General features: G+C 33.3%; 2 protein-coding genes across 2 annotated transcripts; one reads left to right on the forward strand and one right to left on the reverse strand.

Annotated features, from left to right (window-relative positions):
* The first annotated feature begins 890 nt into the window (after positions 1-890).
* Positions 891-6,563, forward strand: LOC131057208 (gibberellin 20 oxidase 1-A-like). The gene is made up of 3 exons (XM_059208418.1): positions 891-1,009; positions 5,922-6,249; positions 6,345-6,563. Exons 1-3 carry the CDS (start codon positions 891-893, stop codon positions 6,561-6,563), a joined length of 666 nt encoding a protein of 221 aa, XP_059064401.1.
* Positions 6,564-9,168: 2,605 nt separating this feature from the next.
* LOC131856576 (coniferyl alcohol acyltransferase-like) lies at positions 9,169-19,359 on the reverse strand. The gene is made up of 4 exons (XM_059208419.1): positions 19,314-19,359; positions 19,137-19,201; positions 18,865-18,988; positions 9,169-10,257 (listed from the first exon to the last, which is right to left on the reverse strand). Exons 1-4 carry the CDS (start codon positions 19,357-19,359, stop codon positions 9,314-9,316), a joined length of 1,179 nt encoding a protein of 392 aa, XP_059064402.1. The 3' UTR covers positions 9,169-9,313.
* Between the last annotated feature and the right edge of the window lie 941 nt (positions 19,360-20,300).

Raw genomic sequence — 20,300 nt, forward strand, 5'->3', positions numbered from 1 at the left:
AATTATTCTTACCATAAACACATGTTTATTACGTCGAAGGCGTTCCCTCTATGAAATAAATCGGTTAACTTTATACATCTACGACTTAGGTTTTACGAAAAGGGTTGCAAGACGATTAAAACCTTCTGAACCCTTGGATTTTTACGGCTTCCCATTGGTCACTGTTTTGGTGTCTTGCATTCATTCTGCTTTCCAATTAAATTTCTCACGTTGAGGAAATTTCGTGACTAAAAATTACTGATTCTACAGATCTCGTCTGCCATGGTAGAAATTCGTTGGGAAATTGAAATATATTTTATTTATGTTTTTAGTATCCGCGACTAATAACCCATATCAGTCCATTCCTAATGGCAAATGGTCCTGTATCTTGGCATTTGGATACGGTCTAGATATGGGTTCTTATGCAAATAAACCCAGATAAGGTATCTTGTTGTATCTGGTACCTCTACAGATATGGTCTCTTAATTTGTTTGTAAGATTGAAACTAGACGTTGCTGGTCAGAAATTGAAAATTGTGAATTAATTATGTTTCTTTTACAGTGATCCATATTCTCATTGCTTTTATAAGTTGGGGATAACATCTTCATGGAATACACACCAGAAGAAATTTGGCATGTTTGATCAAGAACAAAAGATAGAGAGACACCATGGTTGTAGCCACACACAAACTCCATATTGGTTCCTTCCTACGTGATTCGATCTCGCGACCTCACGACCGAATTTTGAAGAGGCAGACCATAATACTATGATGTTATTTATCATAAAGGATTTTGTCACATGTTGTAGTTGCAATAGCCATGGCAGAAAGGTAACCAAAATGTGGAAGCATAGACAAGGCACGTGACTTGTTTGACAGAATGCCTCAAAGAAATGTGTTCTCATGGACTACAATGTTCGGAGGTTATGGACATAATGGACTATTTCTCATGGACTGTACTATAAGGAGGTTTTTCACAAATGGATTTGGTGGAAAGGCGTTAGTGACTTTCAAGGAAATGCAATTGGCAGGGTAAGCCAAATTCCACAACTTTTGCCAGCATATTCCCTGCCTGTATAAAAATGGGATCTTTGAAATAGGGTATGGAATAATGGATTCGTTGAAAAGGCTTTAGAAACTTTCCAAAAAAAAATGCAATTGGTAGGTGTAAAGCCAAATTCCACAACGTTTGCCAGCATCCTCCCTATCTGTGCCAAAATTGGAGCTATACAATTGGAGGGGTTTTTTCGATAGATATGGAACTAACAAAAAATATGTTTTACTTCAAGATAAAATAAGAATGAATGTGCTAAAATTTTACCATAAGAACTTTTACTTCTTCTAAAGGTATATAAGTAAATGAATAGCGTTTCTAAAATTTGATCCTCCTAAATGATTGATTAAATCACTTCAATTAAAGTTTTTCGGTGAGTAAGCAAACAAGCAATCCTTTTAAATCATGGAATGGTGTATAACTGTGATGGCTTCCTCAGGAATTAGGGTTTCTTCATTTGGTATCACCGCCCACACCAATGGAGGAAGATATGAATTTAGTAAGGAAAATGAAAAAGACGAGAAGATCGAACAAATTAATTTTATGGCACTGAAAGCCATTTTTTTATTTGATTATGCATTAAAAAAGTCAAACAGGGGGAGAATCTTGATTATGCATTGAAAAGTTGAACATGGAAGAAGACATGAGAAAGAAATACCCTGCAAGAAGAAATTAATTCCATATTCTATGAAAAAATTTATGTAGTCTTAAATCTTTATTTTTGTCATTTTAAATTATTGTACTCTTTGTCACTTTAAAGATGTTTTTTCATTAATCTCTTTTCTTAATTCTATCTTGTTATCTCTCCATATTTCTCCATCCCTATATCTCTTTATCAATTGATCTTATGTATATCACAGGATACAAAAATATTCATCAAAATTTTTAATTAAAAAATGAAATTTTCAATTGAAAAATGTGCTCCCCTTGAAACTAATGGCTTCATCTATTACGAAAAGCCAATAATCCCACTTCACATAAGAATAACTATTCAAATAAAACTTTTTAATCTTAGGCTATTTCCAAAAAAACATGTTGATAATCTATGCTACCTTATATATTACATTAGGGAAAGTGTACCAATAGCCGTTATAGCTAGCTTCATGCACCCACGTATTCTAAATGGTACATCCGATTTTGACAAAAAAAAATAAAAATTGTTGTTTCCACATGCGACTTAACAACTTGTAGCTATTGTTTTGGCTTCTGGTAGTAATGATGCACACTATGGGATCCATTATGCATGCAAGGGTCAAAAAGTACACTTTTCAAAGTGTCATCTGATGCCTGTTTAAAGATGCCCCAATAAGTATGCACTTAAAATCGCCAATACTTATGCACAAATATCCCAGTACTCATGTACTATGGGTACCAATAAAAGTGCACAAATGGGCCAATTATGGTCCAAAAAAGTTTTAAAATGAGCGTCTATTGGTACATGTGAATTTATTAATGAACTTTTAGTTATTTGTTTTTTGATTTTTTTTAAAGTTAGTAATTGGAGGGTTGGGTGTGCAAGGAGCAAACGGTTATTGGAACATGAATGGTAACTATTCCTCTTCCCTTATATTGTTTAATTTGTATTCATTTTTATTTGACTTGCATTAAAGTTTATATGTAATTAACATTTTTTTTTTTAATAGATTCTATTTTACTTTTAATTTTTTTAAGTTTGATTATACTTTAACTTTTAATATATAAAAGTTATAATTTTATCTTTAACAATTTCAATTTTGAATATTTTATTTGAAGTATAAGTTTAATTCTATTATTTAATCTATTAAAGAATATGATTATATTTACATTCAATTTTACAATTTTTTTTATTATATGTTAAGATTGAATTTATCTTTCAATCAACACTAACATTATTTGTAATATATTAATTATATCTGTAGGTACATATTTTATTAATATTTCAATTCTAATAAAAAAAATTATATTTAATTATTTATTTACTTAATAAGTATCTTATTTATATTTAAATGTTGATATATTTTTACTTTGTATTTAGTTTATTCTATAATTTTAATTTTTTTAATTTATATTTAAGTCTAAAATTTATTTTAATTACTTATGTCTTCTTATGAAATTACAAATAATAATTAAAAATTTTAAGGATAATTTAGTTTATAATTGTTTATTTTTAAATTTCAATAATTGTATATTAATCGATTTAAAAAAAAAAATCATCTCTCTCTACTTTGACACCCTCTCTATTTATGTATTTCCCATTGTATCTCTATCTCTATCTTATTCACTCTATCTCTCCTACTCTCTCTATATGTCCTTTCTACCTCTCTCTGTATATCACTTTATATATCTTGATCATTTCATCTATAGTATCCCCCTCTCCCATTGTGTCCCTCTTTCTATCTTTATTTATCCCCCTCTCTTCATCTCTCTCTCTCTCTCTCTCTCTCTCTCTCTCTCTCTCTCTCTCTCTCTCTCTCTCTCTCTCTCTCTACCACTCCCTTTTTCTATCTCTTTAATTCTCTCCTCTTTCTACTTCTCTCGCTCCCTCTCCCCCCTCTATTTGTTAATCATTATATATACCTCTCTCTCTCTCATACACACACACATACACTCTGTCTCTTCTTCCCTATTTCTATCTCTCTATCTTTCTTCCTCTCCATCTATCTCTCCCTCTCTCTATTACATGTATCTATCACCTTCTTTCTCTCTCACTCTTGCCCCCTCTTTCTACCCCTCACCCTTTCTATATATATCTCAGTATCTCTACTGCTCTTATTCAATCCATCTCTCCCTCTATAACTCCCACATTATATCACTATCTCTATCTCTTTCTTTCTCTATGTCGATTTTCCTTTCACTCCTCTCTCTATCTCCTTCTATCTCCTTCTCTCTCTCTCTCTCTCTCTCTCTCTCTCTCTCTCTCTCTCTCTCCCTTTTTCTTCCCATATATCTTCATCTCCTTCTCCTTTACTTCCTATATATCTATCTCTCCCTTTTTATCTCCCCCTCTCTATCCCAACTATATCACTCTCCCTCTCTTCATATCTATTTGTATTTCTACTTCTTTATTTTTTGGGTTCTCTTTCTCTCTCCAACTCCCTCTATATTTTGTTTATATCTCTATGTCTCTTTCACTCTATATCATCATCTATATATCTCTCTATCTCTCCCTCTTCCTCTATATATCTCTATCTCTTCATCTCTATCTCTCTTCATCTGCCTTCCTCTTCATACACCTCTATGTCTATATCTCTTTGTCGCTCTATCTCTATCTCTCCATAATTTTTCTTCCATCTCTCTCTCTCTCTCTCTCTCTCTCTCTCTCTCTCTCTCTCTCTCTCTCTCTCTCTCTCTCTCTCTCTCTCGTTCTCTCATTACCATAACATCTCTCTACCGCTACATATCTCCATCTCTCTACCTCTTAGTTTATATCACTTCCTATTTCTACCTTTATTTGTCTATCTCCCCCCATCATTCTCTCCATCTCCATCTCCATCTCCATCTCTATCTATAACTCCTTACCTCTCTCTTGCTCTTTCCCCCTCTATCTCTCCCTCTCTCTCCATATCTCCCTATTGTAAACATAACATGTCTTAATTGTAATGGAGCTCGATTATCTTCATGATTCAAAGGTTTTGTTTTAGTCATTTTTTGATCCATATAAGTGGATGCATAGTTGATTTGAAGTTATCACTTCTATATTGAAACCTTCATTGCACAAACATCATTTGCTAAATAGTCTACCAATTGATCTAGTGTGCTACACAAAAGTATGCAACAAATAGACCATAATTTTCTCTAACTTACCTTCCAAACCTTTTCGGTGTACCCATTGCACACCAAGGCGTGATTGCTAGTATAGTCTTTTACAAAAAAGCCTTTTCAATTATATATGATTCAAAGTAGGTATAAGAAATATAACCCTCTAACTATTAAATTGCTTATGAAATCTACGAAATCCAAAAAGACAATTGACATGAAAATCTCGTGAACTTCTTTTACTTATTAAAAATACTGAAAAACAAAAGTCCGCAAGAAACAGTTTTTTAAAATATTTTAAAATGCAATCAATAACAATCTTGACAAATCATAAATGAGACTTTAATTCGGAGAAGACAAATAGTTATCACCTAGTCCGCATAAAAGATTATAAATAGCACTAATATTCCAAAACAAAAAATTACGTTTGACCAAATGAATCCATCATGACGGTGCGAAATTGTAAAATTGTTACATCATGGCCTGTTTAGATGATTTGTCTATTAGTATTACTTCACAATGTCAATGATTTGTTTTGACTTTTGAGGCAATTCCTTTTGGATATATTTGTCATCCTGCATTATGTTTCTTGAGCCGATCGGAAGATCACATTTATAGAGACGTCCAAGCTAACCCGGAATCTGTAATACACAATGTCTTACCCGCTACAATTTCCCATTGAAGCCATTGGATCTAAAGTTGATCTCCCTGTAATCGACATCTCCGAATTCTCACAAGATTTGGATGCTGAAGATCTGACCCACCTTCGAGATCATCCCGTCATCGCCAAACTTAGGAAGGCGTGTAGAGAATGGGGGTTTTTCTACCTTGTCAACCATGGAATTCGAGTAGAGATTCTGGATAACATTCGGAATGCTACCCGGCCGAGATTTATTATCCATGCCCACAGAGGTTAAGGACAGAGCTACAACTTGTAAGCCATACGATAGTTACTATCGAAGCCCTAATTTTGAGACATTCAGTCTTCCTGACTCAACTAATCCCGATTCATTGGACCAAATGTTTTTTAACATATGGCCGCAAGGAAATCTAAATTTCTGATACGTTATTTCATCTTTACTTTTTCGTGTTTCTAAGCCTAATTCATTAGGCTATGTCCCATTATTTAAGTTTCTGTATCATTTTGCTTGGCAGCGAGAAGATGGCAACGTACGGTTTGTGTGTCTCAAATCTTGCACCCAAAATCACAAAAGTAATTCTTCTAAGCCTGGGGTTGGATGCCAAAGCTTTCTACCACTCCCACTTCGAAAAGTGCACATCAAGATTGCGCATAAACGGCTACTCATCGGAAAAAAAAGATATCGAGGAGGAGACACTTGGTTGTCATGAAGATATCGGGTGCCTCACAATCCTTTACCAAGATAATGTGGGAGACCTTCAAATTCGGTCTCAGGAGGGCGAGTGGTTAAACGTCGAACCTCCGTCTCATTCATTTGTTGTAAATCTAGGGGCGTCCCTCAAGGTTTTATAATTAATCTCCCTCTACAATTTATCATTACAGAAATTTAATATTCCTGCCTGATACAGTATAGGGTTGAATGATGGATATGATTGCAGGCGTGGAGTAATGGCGAATACCGCAGCATAGCTCATCGTGTTGTTTGTAAAGGGTGGATAGATCGTATGTCGACTGCCTTAATCACTGCCTTTCCAATGGAGAGGGAAATCTGGGCGCCTGAAGAGCTTGTTGACGCCAACAATCCAAGGCGTTACAAGCCTTTCATATTCTCGCAATTCAAGCATGACTTTCAAACCAATAAAGAATGCAAAAGATAAAACTGCTGCTCTAGAACAAATCGCTGGTATATAATGAACAGTGGGTTTGTGCAGTGATGTTTCTTTTTAGCTTGGACCAGTATATATTTTTTTAATTGAACGATGCTTGAGATTTGAATTTAAGATCTCTTATGTAGGAGACTTACAGCTAACTGCTGCAATGTAATGTGGGGTCATCCCTTACACCTAATTTTGATACACAGACTAAAAGTCTCTCATTAGGTTGAAATAAAATTTTAAAAAAATTTAGTTCAAAATGCACTTTTTTGTTGTTGTTGTCTACATTTTTGGATGTGGTATTATTGCGGATTACATGCTATCATGTATTACTTATGAAGTATAGATTATATTCAAATTCTTATTCATGTGTTGTCATATGTGTAAGATCAATGATTTTTCCCTACTTATTTGTAATGTTACTTATTTGTAATGTTATTTCTATTGTAGTCTATAAGTTTGTTGTATTATATACTTTTTTGTTACAATTATCAAAGAAGTACAAAGTTTGGACTCTCTAAAGGCTTCCGAAGAAATTTCATTGACACTTTCCTTTCAATTATTTCTATTAAATTTTGATTTTGAAAGTCATGATTATGATTTTTATGCTTGAATTGTATATAGTGGGTTCAATAAATTATGCCCATCAGGGTGCCACACAAATGCAATAGTTCTCAAAAGATGAGGACCTTTCAAAACCTATCATGGCAGCAATAAAAAAAGATAACTCAAAAAATATCATAGATTTGAATTCATTAATGTTTTTATAATTGATTTCCCCGTTCACAAGATTTTTTCATTAATGCATGTATTGATTTTCATAGCCATGATTTCTCTACCATTGTCATCACTGTCCAAATTGTAGATAGAAACTTAGCTCCTAATATGTATCGATCAATCGATCAATGATATTTGGGGTAGAATGCCTATGAAATTAGGACATTTGCATCATAATCACAAGCCATTACTACTTTCTTTTAATAAGTTACAAAAATCTTGCTTTTTAATTTCATTTTCATAATAGATTTTTAATTAAATTTTATCTTTAAAATCCTATCAACGTATCTCTTAAATCTTTTATAGTTACAAATGCTAATTTATTATTATGAATCAAGATTAATCAAAGAACAAATAACAATATATATATTAATTTCTAATACGAGTTATTTAGTAGTGATGGATTTCTTAGTGAGTAGCTCCTCTTACCACTTTATTTGCTATTCAATCTTCCTGCAATTCCTTCGCCCTTCTTTTGGCGTTCCCTTGCAAACCCTTCTACAAACTCCAATCGTTTGGTCAAGACTATGACCTCTTTAGGCGTCCTGATTTCATTTAATGGGAAGATTTTTGTAGTCCACACATGGTTGGAATCCCGACTTCTATATTAAGATCTTCATTGCACAAACATCATTTACTAAATAGCCTATTATGTATCAGCACTATCTCACCTGATTAAATAAATTCAAAACTTCCGAGCCATAAAACTGAAGCGAACCTGATCGGCTTTCATAGAATCTACTTTTCCCCGAACATAGACAAGTTCATCGTGGATCTTCTTAGCCAGTAGGAACTTGGAGTTACCAGATACATGTCTCTAAAACCTGATCGGCTTTCATAGAATCTACTTTTCCCCGAACATAGACAAGTTCATCGTGGATCTTCTTAGCCAGTAGGAACTTGGAGTTACCAGATACATGTCTCTAAAATATAAAATCATTGCTTTCTTTTTATTTAGTTTGAGGAGTCTACAGTTAACTAAATCAATTAAACAGAGATATGCTCTGTAACATGTGAGCAGGAAAGTTCATTAAAGAATATATGGAAACGAACTACTTGTTGTGGTGAAGGAACAAGACAAAGTCACAGCAGAAAGCATCACTTTAACAGCTTCGCTCATCCCTTCAAAACTCTCTTGCTACAAATCAGGATTATTATTTTTCATTTGTTTATAGTATTTCTCATTTGCAGAAATGTTGTCGAATTTTTATTAAATATTAGCTATTCAAAAAAGCCCTGCTGCAACCCAACATGCATTCCCCAATCATTTCAATACGTCAACGGCCACTATATGTACCTTGGTAGAAAGACTTCAAGAATTTCTATGTCAAACGGCCAAAAACACTACCATTTGAAACGTTCAAAGGACAATCAGTGTCCCTTGTTTCTGAGTTTAGACAAACAAAACATTGTTTGTAATTGCGAAATGAATAGATTACATGATTGTGATGTAATATAATAGACATTAAGTTTTCACAATCTAAAAGATATAAATCAGCTGTTTCTGAATTTGATTGTGTGGAAATATTTTTATCAAATTTACACATAATCTAATCTAGAACTGCTGATTTATATGTAATGTAATATGTTATTTAACTGATAAAACTAATAAAATCATAACAATATAGAAAAACACATAAAAACTGAATTGGATAATAACAGTTGACGATGATACACAACTTTTAAAATTAATAAATGAAACATTTCAGTAAACTGTGATTTATGGACACTTGATTCTGTAATTTGAACACCATAAAACCTCTTACTGCCAACAGTATTAATAAATTCAATTCCTCAAAAACATTACAATATAAAAAAGTAAGTATGGGGTATACAGTTATCTCCAACACTTATTTGTACAATGCTTCAAACATAAACCCACCTTGGTTTCTATGACATTCCTAAGCCAAATGTAAGAAATCTTGTGTGATTGGAAGTAGAATGCGATTGGGATCAGATTCAATTGCACTTAACTGTTACATTGGAAGATGCATGTATACTATCCAACTACCGTCTCCTAGAGGGCTATGAGTAGGCATGACATAGCCCGCTTCAGCACCCCAAGGGAAATGGTAGCTTACAAAAGTAGGCTTTCCCCATCCAAAATCAACCTCATACAAAGGAAACCACAGTCCAGAAGACACCAAAACTGCAGGTCCTGAGGACTCCATGTCATCTGCTCCGCAGTAAATCTTGGCTAAGACAGGTGTTGGCTTTGTAGTCTCAACGAAGTCAATTAAGCTTTGAAAGTGTTCCTCATTTGCTGCACTCTTTATGGCATCATGAATTAGCCCTGCACTCCAACAAAGTGGTTTGCTTTTTATATAACCAGCATTAGACTCAGCAAAGGGCAAGGTTAGAACATTGCCAAAGTAATTGGCAGAAATCCCAATCTCCCTTAAGTGTTGGCGTCCATCTACAACTATTCCTATTTTACAATTTATGGTGTCCTTGACCTTGTGGCTGCTTATCAGTAGCTTCCACAAGTAAGCACTGAAAACCTCTAATTTGGTGTTACTCTTACCATCTTTTTTTGCATTGAATTGGAGATCCATAATGTTCTTCACATCTAGATAGTAAATTCTACTTACTAAAGAAGGTGGGTGAGGGTTTTCTTGGCTGAATTCTTGTGAACAATGCCTCACATACATATTGTTAATTTCAGCACAGTGAGCAGGGGAATCTCGAGGGCATAATATGGAGCGTGTAATGCTTGGATTCAGAGATGCAGTTGAGTCATTTCTAGAAAGCTTTGCCCAAATTGTGAAAAACATGTTTGCAGAGTATGCATCTGCAATTCTGTGGTCGAAAGTGCAGCCAATAACAAGACCTCCACAGCCAAATTCTGTCACCTGCAAATACCTAAAAACTGTTAAGATTGTTATGCAGAAAGCAAAAAGGGTGGAAAGAATTATGTGCTCTTACCTGAACAGCAAAGACGGGAATGCCATCTTCTTGAAAGGGTTTTGAAAGTAAAGGAACAAGCTTCCCCTGCACAGACTCATCAGGGTCGTATAAATTCAGCTGAGAAAGAGGAGCTGCAGCATAAGCTTGGGTGAAGCGAACTCCCTTGTTATTGCAATGGACCTTTGGTAGGCCAATGCTATCTGTAACCAATCTTCCCGCAAATACATAATAGGACACTAACACCTTCAAGAGGGAAGTCTTGAGATGAGATAGTGCTGATGCAAAAGTCCTAGGAAAGGGATTTTTATAACAGAAGACCACATGGACAGAAACTGGAGGAATAAGGAGATCTAGATTTGACAGAGGAAGGATGTGCTGCTACATTGGAAGTGTAGGCATTATAACTTCTGTGTTAACAATCTTCAACTCATAATCTTTGCAAATGGGAGCGTTAACCGAAGCCATCTCAGCACAATCTCTACAAGCTTATCCACGAATGCAAGATTCAACCATTCTTGTTAGTTTATAGCATTAGAAGTGCCGATTTGCGTGGTTTACTACTGATTAAGCCCATTCCGATTCATTGCCTAAACAAAATTTCTTGTTAATTCTTCAGTAGCCTGTACCACGCAATATAAATTTTCTCTTATCCAAAACGACGAGGAACATGTTAATGTAAGAATTGCGCATGCGCTGGCTCCGTATTATTTTGTTCTCCACGGTGTACATATTGTCTTACCCAAAACGACGTTAAACCTGCAAACTAAGAATTGTGGTGGTCAATCTGTGCTCGTCTATTCCAACGATTTAAATATTTTTTAATTTAATTGTTCAAATTAAATTTTCTCTAATAAGGTGGATTTTATTTAAAAATAACACACTTTCTCACTTTAACATGGATTCTCGTATTTGCTAATCTAGCATTTCTTACTGCAGCTTTTAAAACATGTCAAAAGCTTCAATGCAGGCCTGGAATTTGACAGGTTATATGGTCGTTTTTTGACTTTTGGATCGTATATGACAACTTAAAAAATTACTGGACGGTATATATTGACATGCTATTTTTTTCTAAAAATATATATATGACACTTCAAATTATTAATAAACTGTAAAATATTATAATAGGTAATATATATATAATATTTTAATTTAAAATATTGATATATATTATTTAAGAATGTTTATTATAAAAATATAAATTTATTTAAAAAAATAAGATATATTTATTTCTAATTTTATAATATTTTAATATGAATTTTCAAAATAATTTATATTTTCTTAAGTGTATTTAGAAACTTAGTCAATTTATTTTTTAAATATTTTTAAGAAGATTGTCTCAAATATCGATTTAGAAACTTGTTATAACTGAAATACTAAAACATAGTTGTTTCTAATTTTTAAACTATTTTAATATGAATTTTTAAAGCTGTTTATATTTTCTATTATAAATATATATTATATTATTATTCTTTTTATTTATCAATAAAATGTAAGTTTGTAATTGTACTTCATTTTTCTCATTATTGATGAATTTGGGGAGATCTCAAATATTAATTTAAAAATAAAATGTAGTTATTTTGAGAAGGATGACACAAAGAAGATTTTTTTTAAAACGTCAAATGAAAGGCATTGAAATTACTAAACCATCATTAAAAAAAATGATATGACAAGTAGGAGTGACTGTCAAATTCCAGACCTACTTCAATGATTGAGTCCCCCAGATTTAGTTGTGTTTCTCACATAATTAGGCGCCCAATTTAAACCTACACCATATGATCTTTTACTCTCACGCCTTTAATATAGAATTATGTTGTACTTTGTTTCAAAGGTTTAAATTTAAAAAATCATTAAATTTTGATTAAGTAGCATCATTTAGTTGTGAAGAATGTTTTGTTACTATGAGAAATAGGTTAGTTATTTGAGAGTGATTCTCATGTGAACAATTTTCATTGTCTATTTGTACTTCTTCATCTTTTCAACACTTATTTCTTAAAGATGAGGATATTTTTCTAGTTTCATCACCATTGCCAATTAAGATACATAGATATAAGGTGTTAGTATTTTGAGTCATCCCAATTTGGATGATCCTCAAAAGTTTTTTTTGTTGTCATGGGTATTCTTAAGTGGGACACATTTATAATAGAGTAATATTCTTTTTCTTTTTTTCTTTTTTCTTTTTTGTTAGATAATAGATCGAAGCCGCAATATTTTGAATTATTATTATTATTATTATTATTATTATTATTATTATTATTATTATTATTATTATTACTATTATTACTATTATTACTATTATTATTATTATTATTATTATGTTTGATTAGATTGACCCTAGACCTTCCCCATTTTTATGGAAGGCCAAGAGTCACAACTTAGAGTTCCATTTTAGATGTCCCTATTGGGAATTGAACTTGGGTCTCCACAGTGAGAACTCGGTGTTTTAACCAGTTAAGCTCAACCCCTTGGACAATAGAATAATATTCTTATTTTATGAGAATTTAAAATTTTTTAAGAGCTTTTTCTAGTTTTATTCTTGAGAAAACACTGTGTTTGATGCATGGTTTTTATCGTCCTTTTAATAGTGTCATTACTAAACATGGACTTAGGTCTCAAGGGTTTATTCATGATAAGCCTACCTAAGTATCTATTTGATAAATCAAAGGCTCTTTAATGTTTGACTATTAATTAAGTGCAAGCTTTCTATTTTCTTCAATTATAATAGAATGATATAGGGTAAACTTTTATTGTTGCAAGTATTTATTATTTTGTTTATTGAAATATTTTTCTCATCAGTTATTGTTTTGGGACTATTTTTCTCAATTCTTCATTTGTTATCAGAGAAGGTGATTGTGTTTAGAGTTTCATAATGTCAAATACTAATTCTTTTCCAATTTGAGAATTCAATGGAAGTCGATTATGATTACTAGATGACTTTCTTAGTAGGAAAAGATATGTGGGAAATTGTAGAAATAGGGTATGAAGAGCCTCAAGATGGGAATTCACTTATAGCAAATGATGTAGTGGCTAAGAAGGAAGCTAAGAAGAAGAAGGCATAAGCTTTATCTTACATTCAAATTGCTCTTAATAAGAACTTATTTTCAAGAATTGCAGATGCAAAGAATGCTAAGGATGCCTGGAAAACTCTCAAGGAAGTTTACAAAGGTAGTGATGGGATCAAGGTTGTGAAGCTACAAACCTTGAAAAAGGGAGTTTAAGAATTTAAAAATGCAGGAAACAAAATAATGTGAGTGATTATTGTATAAGGGTGAAAGATGTGGTCAATAAAATGGCTACTTTAGACGAAATAATGAGCAAAGAAGTTGTGGTCAACAAGATGTTGAGGTCTCTAACATTGAGATGGAACAATGTTGCCATCATTATTGAAGAAAGCAAAAATTTGTCCTCTCTTGAATATGATCATCTTGTTGGATCACTCAAGATTATCATAAGAAAACTAGATTTTATACATATATTCATCAAGATAATATACATTTAAAAAATATTAAATGAGTCTAATTAATAATTCACAAGTATTTTCATACATTTTATTTATTATTATATAAAAATACATCACAAGATCATGAAGTGAAGATTTTAGTATTGTTTGATTGACTAACAAATCACTACACATCTAAAAATATACATTACACATATAGAGACACACTCACTCAAGTTCAATTTATCCTTTAAATAACTCAATCAATAAAGATTAAAAATTATTTATATTACAAATTTAATATAAGCCCATATTATTATAATATTAAAATGTCATTCTCAAATATGGAAACTATGATCAAGGGGGTTCTTCTATGTAAGTTTTTATCTCTACTATGATCCCTTTGTTTCTATCTTTTTCATCATATTTCCAAATAAATCCTTCCGAATACTTAATACACACATAAGAAGATGTAAATCTATATTAAATTTTGATACCCATAAGTAGTACAACTACATAGAATGACATACTTCTTAGGGATCATTTTCCTGAAATTGTACCAAAAAATATGGGGGAATTTTCCTCTTCGATCTACAAATATTCTCTACATTAAGGATTCCTTTAGATCTAGTATTAAAAGGCATGGATAATCTCATGAAATCTACTACAAACATAACTTGAATATACAGTGTAAACATCAAGCTATTAAGTCCAAACCACTAAATTAATTAAGGCTTCCTTTTTCATTCATTTTTTCCTATATAGATCCATGCCCTTTTATTTAAAATATACTTTTTGGCATGAACAAATCAAGTATTGTGGTTGGTGGGCATTGTAGATGCATTAATGGTATCTTCACCACCATAAGTAAACTTCTTGTAATCAGACCCAAAATGATGAACATTGGTTACTTGGTGGTAAAGGCCCTTTTATGATGGGTTTAAATCTTTTATGACTCATTAAATACATTATAGGTTATCCATGAGGGTTGGTGGAAGTTTTGAACTATCAAATGTCAAGAAGAATCCATATCACATGCCTTCAATTATGTTGTAGAGGTTCATGGGTGACTAGGAAGTCACTCCCAAACATGATGTAGAATGCACAAAGTTTAAGGATTTAATATTTTTATGGAATTTCATAATATAAAATGTGAAGTGTCAAGGTTCAAGCCTACCTCATGATAGATACTAGGGAAATGGAATTTTGATAAGATAATAGTTATAAAGGGAAAATGAGATGAAAGTAAGATTATCAGACTTGGTATTCAAGGATGGGAAAGTTTGACAATCTAGTTTGAAAGACTTAGAATATTTTTAGGTAAAGGATCAAGACATTATGGCTAAGAATATAGGCGTGACATTAAAGGAAATCCTAAAATTTTGCAACTCTAACAAATAGAGAAAACACTAGAAAAAACTATACTTAGACTATTTATGATCTCTTATATTTCTTGACACTTAGGGGACCCGCATAGGATGTCTCAAATTGATTATCAGTAATAGGTTGGAAAAAGGGTTAAATGTACAAAATGATAATAAAATGTTAAGAAATGACACAAAATAATGGGATGCCAACATTGTCTCTAGTTGGGATGTGTGTCTCTTACAAGCACAACAAGAAATGAATCTCCAAGAAGAACAAAAATAAGAAAATAAATGGATTAGGATTGACTTATAAAAAAGAATAAAAATATGTGAGTAAAACAGACTAGAGATTACAATTCACTTTAGATATTATTATCTCTCATTTATTCCCAAATATCTTAATCTAACTAGAGATGTAGAAGTAGAACTAAAATATATCAAAATCTAAAGTGAGTAAAAATCTAATTATTCTAGAGGATGAAAGAACAATTGAAGAAAAAAACCTGACACCAAATGGAGGAGCTTTCCACCTCATATACCAATGCGTAGAATGGAATACAACATGCCACACTATCATCCTCACTTGATTCAATTTGCACACCTTTAAATTTGCATTATAATTGTTGGTTTTCTTATTTCTTCACCTATCAATTACTAACAATCGATATGAGAGCTTTGTGAATTTGGTTTTTTGATAAGGGTTTCTAGATTTGAGTGGGACAAATGTCTAAGGAAGGAAGATTCAAGGTCAAAAACTTTAATGGCCAAAATTATTAACTATGAAAAATGTAGATGGAAGATTACCTATATCAAAAAGATTTTTGGCATCAATAATAAGGAAAAATGAAGAAATATGTCACAATGTCAGATGAAGAATGGGATATTTTCGTTAGAAAGGCATTGGGAACCATTTGTTTGTGCCTTGTACTATCTATAGCATTTAATATATCCAAAGAAGAAATAATTTTTGATTTGATGACAATACTTAAAATAGTAATGTTAAAGCCTTGGCTTCAAATAAGGTATTTTTAATGAAAAGGTTATTTAATATGAAAATGGTTGAAGGTGATTTTGTAGTACAACATTTAAATTAATTTAATATAATTACCAGCCAATTATCTTATGTAATGTAGTAAGTTTTGATGAAGAGCTTAGGGATCTCTTAAATATAATTGAATCTGATCCCAATCGCATTCTACTTCTAGTTACACAAAATCTCTTACATTTAGCTTAGGAATATCTTAGAAATATTCTCTACATTTAGGATTCTTTAAGATTGAGTATGGAAATGCATGGATAATCTCATGAAATCTACTACAAATATAGCCTGAATGTGGAGTGTAAACATCAAGAAATGAAAACCTAATGACCAAATTAATTAAGGCTTCCTATTTTCATTCATTTATTCCTATATAGATCCATGCCCTTTTATTCAAAATTTACATTTTCGGCATCAACAAATTAAATCTTGTGGTTGGTGGGCATTGTAGATGCATTAATGGTGTCATCCCTACTATTAGAAAACTTCTTGTAAATCAACCCCAAAATGATGAACATTTGTTACTTGGTAATAAAGGACCTTTTATGATGGTTTTAAACCTTTTATCACTAATTAAATATATTATAGGTCAAACACAAGGGTAGGTGGGATTTTTGAAATATCAAAAGTAAGGGAGAATCCATATCACATGCCTTCAATCAAGTTGTAGAGGTTCATGCGTGACTAGGAAGTCACTCGCAAACATGATGTAGAATGAGAAAAGTTTGTGGATTTAATTTTGTTATGGAATATAATAATATAAATATGAAGTGTTAGGGTTCAATATTACTTCATGATAGATAATAGGGAAAGGGAATCCTGATTGGTTAATAGTTATAAAGGGAAAATGAGATGAAGGTTAGGTTTTTAGACTTGGTACTTAAGGATGGGAAAGATTGACAATTTGATTTGAAAGGCTTAGAAGATTTTTAGGTAAAGGATTAAGATATTAGGGCTGAGAAAAAATGCACGACATTAAAGGAAATCCTAAAATTTTGCAACTCTAACAAATAGAGAAAACACTTGAAAAAACCTATACTGAGACTATTTATGAGCTCTTTTATTTCTTGACACTTTGGGAACCCACATTGGATGTCTCAAATTGATTATTAATATTAGGTTGAAAATAGGGTTAAATGCACAACATGGTAATAGAATGACAAGGAATGAGACACAAAATAATGGGATGCCAACATTGTCTCTAGTTAGGGATGAGTTTCTCTTACAATCCAAAGAAGAAGAAAAAATCTCCAATAAGAAAAAAATGGACAAAAAAATGGATTAGAATTAACTTATAGAAAAGAATAAAAATATATGAGAAAAACTAACTAGAGATTGCAATTCACACAAAGAAATGGATTAGAATTAACTTATAGAAACGAATAAAAATATATGAGAAAAACTAACTAGAGATTGCAATTCACTTTATATTTTAATATCTCTCATTTATCCCCAAATCTCCTAAACTATCTAGATATGTAGAAGTAAAACTAAATTATATTAAAATCTAAAGTGACTAAAAATCTAATTACTATATAGGATGAAAGAACAATCTAAGAAAAGTACCTAACACCAAATGGAGGAGCTTTCCATCTCATATGTGCATAGAATGGAATACAGTGTGCCACACTATCATCCTCACACAATTGATTCAACGGTTCCCAAAGTTCTCATTTCTAATGCCAAATTTTAATTCACTTGCACACATAGAGAGCGAAAAAAATTGGGTCCGATTTTTTAAGGGTTTTTCTTAGTCAAACCCCCATTTTTCTCTTCTATTGTCCATAGATAGATAGAGATAAAATTTGAAAAAATGATAAATGAATAATATTAAATCCTAACATTATTAGGAGTTTAGTGTTATAAGATTTCCACGATCCATGCTAATATTCAATTATTTGTTTCTCGATTTGATTGTGTATACCAGTTTTTTATCATCAACGTTTCGAACCACACTCCGTGATTCATCATCAGGATGATCAAGAATGCCAAGGAGATGAAAAGTCTGCAATTTTTATCATCAACGTTTCCAATCACACTCCGTGATTCATCATTAGGATGATTAGGAATGCCAAGGAGATGAAAAATCTGCAATTTTTATTATCAACGTTTCGAATCACACTCCGTGATTCATTATCAGGATGATCAAGAATACCAAGGAGATGATTTGCAGACTTTTCATCTCCATGGCATTCTTGATCATCTTGATGATGAATCACGGAGTGTGATTTGAAACGTTGATGATAAAAAACTGGTATACACAATTGAATTGAGAAATAAATAATTGGATATTAGCACGGATTGTGGAAATCTGATAACACTAATCGATACCCTTCATGAGAAGGAATTATGTGTGAAATCTAAACAGCTGGAATGCCTAAGGATCAAGCTAGCAAAGAAGGTTGCAGATCTGACTTTTTGAAGCGTTGTAGAGATTGTCAGTTGATCCCCTCTTTCGTGAAAATTTCCCATCATCTTGCGAACGCCCACACGAGACATATTTTCTTTCAGGCCTGTCTTTCTCTCCTCAGATCAGTCATTAAATCAACAAGGAGGTCTATCAATTTTCTAAACGCTAGATTCTTGCCTCTTCATTTGGAGCTCGCTTCTTCATTACGTCCGGACCTTTGGGCTCGCCTGGACTTAACTTCCTATGCCAGGGCCATGGGCCATTAGGTGGAGTGTATCAAGAGACAAAAGAAGAAGTTCCTAGCTCTGCAACATAGACGCCTTGCCAGCCATCATTCGCTGTCCCTTGCTATCTCGATCTCTCCTTACCCGTCACCTCACCAATCCTCGACTTCTCCACACCCCTCTTTGCACTCGGTTTCTCCTCCCTGCTGGCCGGACCCCAACCCAGTTGTGAATCTCCTGTCGCATCCCCCCCAACAAGCGCTCTTTCCTATAGCAGACAGAGTAGGCTTTGTCAATAATGGGGATTATTCTTGTGTCTTGGATTATAACCACCTTTACATCCCCGACAGCAATCGATCAATTCTTTTGAGGATTCCTCTTGCTCAAACGTGATATCTGGTGGTTTTCCTTCGCACCCAGAGAGTTCCAGCGTCCAAGCACAACAAGCTGACTTGCAACGGCCCCTTTCCAACGGCTCTTCCTTGTCACATCATGGTACGTTGCCCTTGGCTCAACAACTCCAATCAACTCTCTCTTGCATTATTTGTTCGAATGATTTTGGCTTCCGTAATTTTGTTTCTTGCAAGAATTACCTGTCTCAAGCCCCTTCTCTGGCATCACATCGGTGCCACATGTCATCTTTGGATTTGGTTGATCCTTCCCCTACGTCGCGTCCCGCTTCTAGCCCATCACCGGCCTCTCTTCCCATTGAGTCACCTTTAATGCCTCCCCCTCGTGTTCTCGTACAGTCTTAGGTGACGCCTCGTCCTTTCATTCTCTTTCCCCGAGTAGGCCCTTCCTTCCTCGGTCTACTCCTATTATTTCTCCTATTAAGATTTGGGAGTTGAAGCTTGTTGTCAATTTGTCTCATGCCTTCATTGATCCTCTCGCCTTTAACTTTCTCAAGCGTGGTCTTAGCTTTGTTGTGGCTCCTCGTTCCATCCCTCATGTTGACTTCCTTATTGAGATTGAGAATGTGGTCCGCACGCTCCCCATTGATGTTGCTGAAGAGGTTAGAGAAGATTGTGTAATGGCTCTTCGACATACCAAACCTCCAAAATGTAACGTTCCTAAAGCTGAGATTCTTGCTTTTAATTAACTTATGAGAAATCGTTCCTAAAGCTGAGATTCTTGCTTTTAATTAACTTATGAGAAATAATGATCTCATCATTTTTAAAGCGGACAAGGGCAATGCCAACATCATTATGGACAAACATGATTACATTTCCAAAATGTGTGCCCTTCTTGCAGACACCAATAGTTACGAAATTGTGTCTTGTAACCCTTGTCCCAAGATCATGAAGAAAGTCAAATCGGCTATCTCTAGCTCCCCCTTTGATGATGTGACCAAGTTGCATCTTCTTTCGTCTAAGGAAGTGACTCCTCGTATCTACGGGGCCCCAAAAATTCATAAAGTCGGCATTCCTTTGAGACCCATTGTTGACACCATTGGTTCTCCTACTTAAAAATTGGCCTCCTTTCTTACCAAATTAATCTCGCCTCTGGTGGGTAACTCTGTCTTCTTCATCAAAGACTCCACCCATTTTGTCCAATTATCAAAGAGACCAAATTGGAGAGAG

This window comes from Cryptomeria japonica, chromosome 7 (genome assembly GCF_030272615.1).
Source record: "Cryptomeria japonica chromosome 7, Sugi_1.0, whole genome shotgun sequence".
NCBI classification, from domain to species: Eukaryota; Viridiplantae; Streptophyta; class Pinopsida; order Cupressales; family Cupressaceae; genus Cryptomeria; species Cryptomeria japonica.

Excerpts from the sequence above, each read along its gene's own strand:
- LOC131057208 (XM_059208418.1), top strand. The coding sequence starts at position 891 with ATGTTCGGAGGTTATGGACATAATGGACTATTTCTCATGGACTGTACT. Across the intron at positions 1,010-5,921 it reads AAGGAAATGCAATTGGCAGG|CGAGAAGATGGCAACGTACG; the intron begins GTAAGCCAAATT and ends TTTGCTTGGCAG. Across the intron at positions 6,250-6,344 it reads ATCTAGGGGCGTCCCTCAAG|GCGTGGAGTAATGGCGAATA; the intron begins GTTTTATAATTA and ends ATATGATTGCAG.
- LOC131856576 (XM_059208419.1), bottom strand. The coding sequence starts at position 19,359 with ATGACATGTGGCACCGATGTGATGCCAGAGAAGGGGCTTGAGACAG. Across the intron at positions 19,202-19,313 it reads AGAGAAGGGGCTTGAGACAG|GAAGAGCCGTTGGAAAGGGG; the intron begins GTAATTCTTGCA and ends TGATGTGACAAG. Across the intron at positions 10,258-18,864 it reads GAGGATTGGTGAGGTGACGG|AGCACATAATTCTTTCCACC; the intron begins GTAAGGAGAGAT and ends TGTTCAGGTAAG.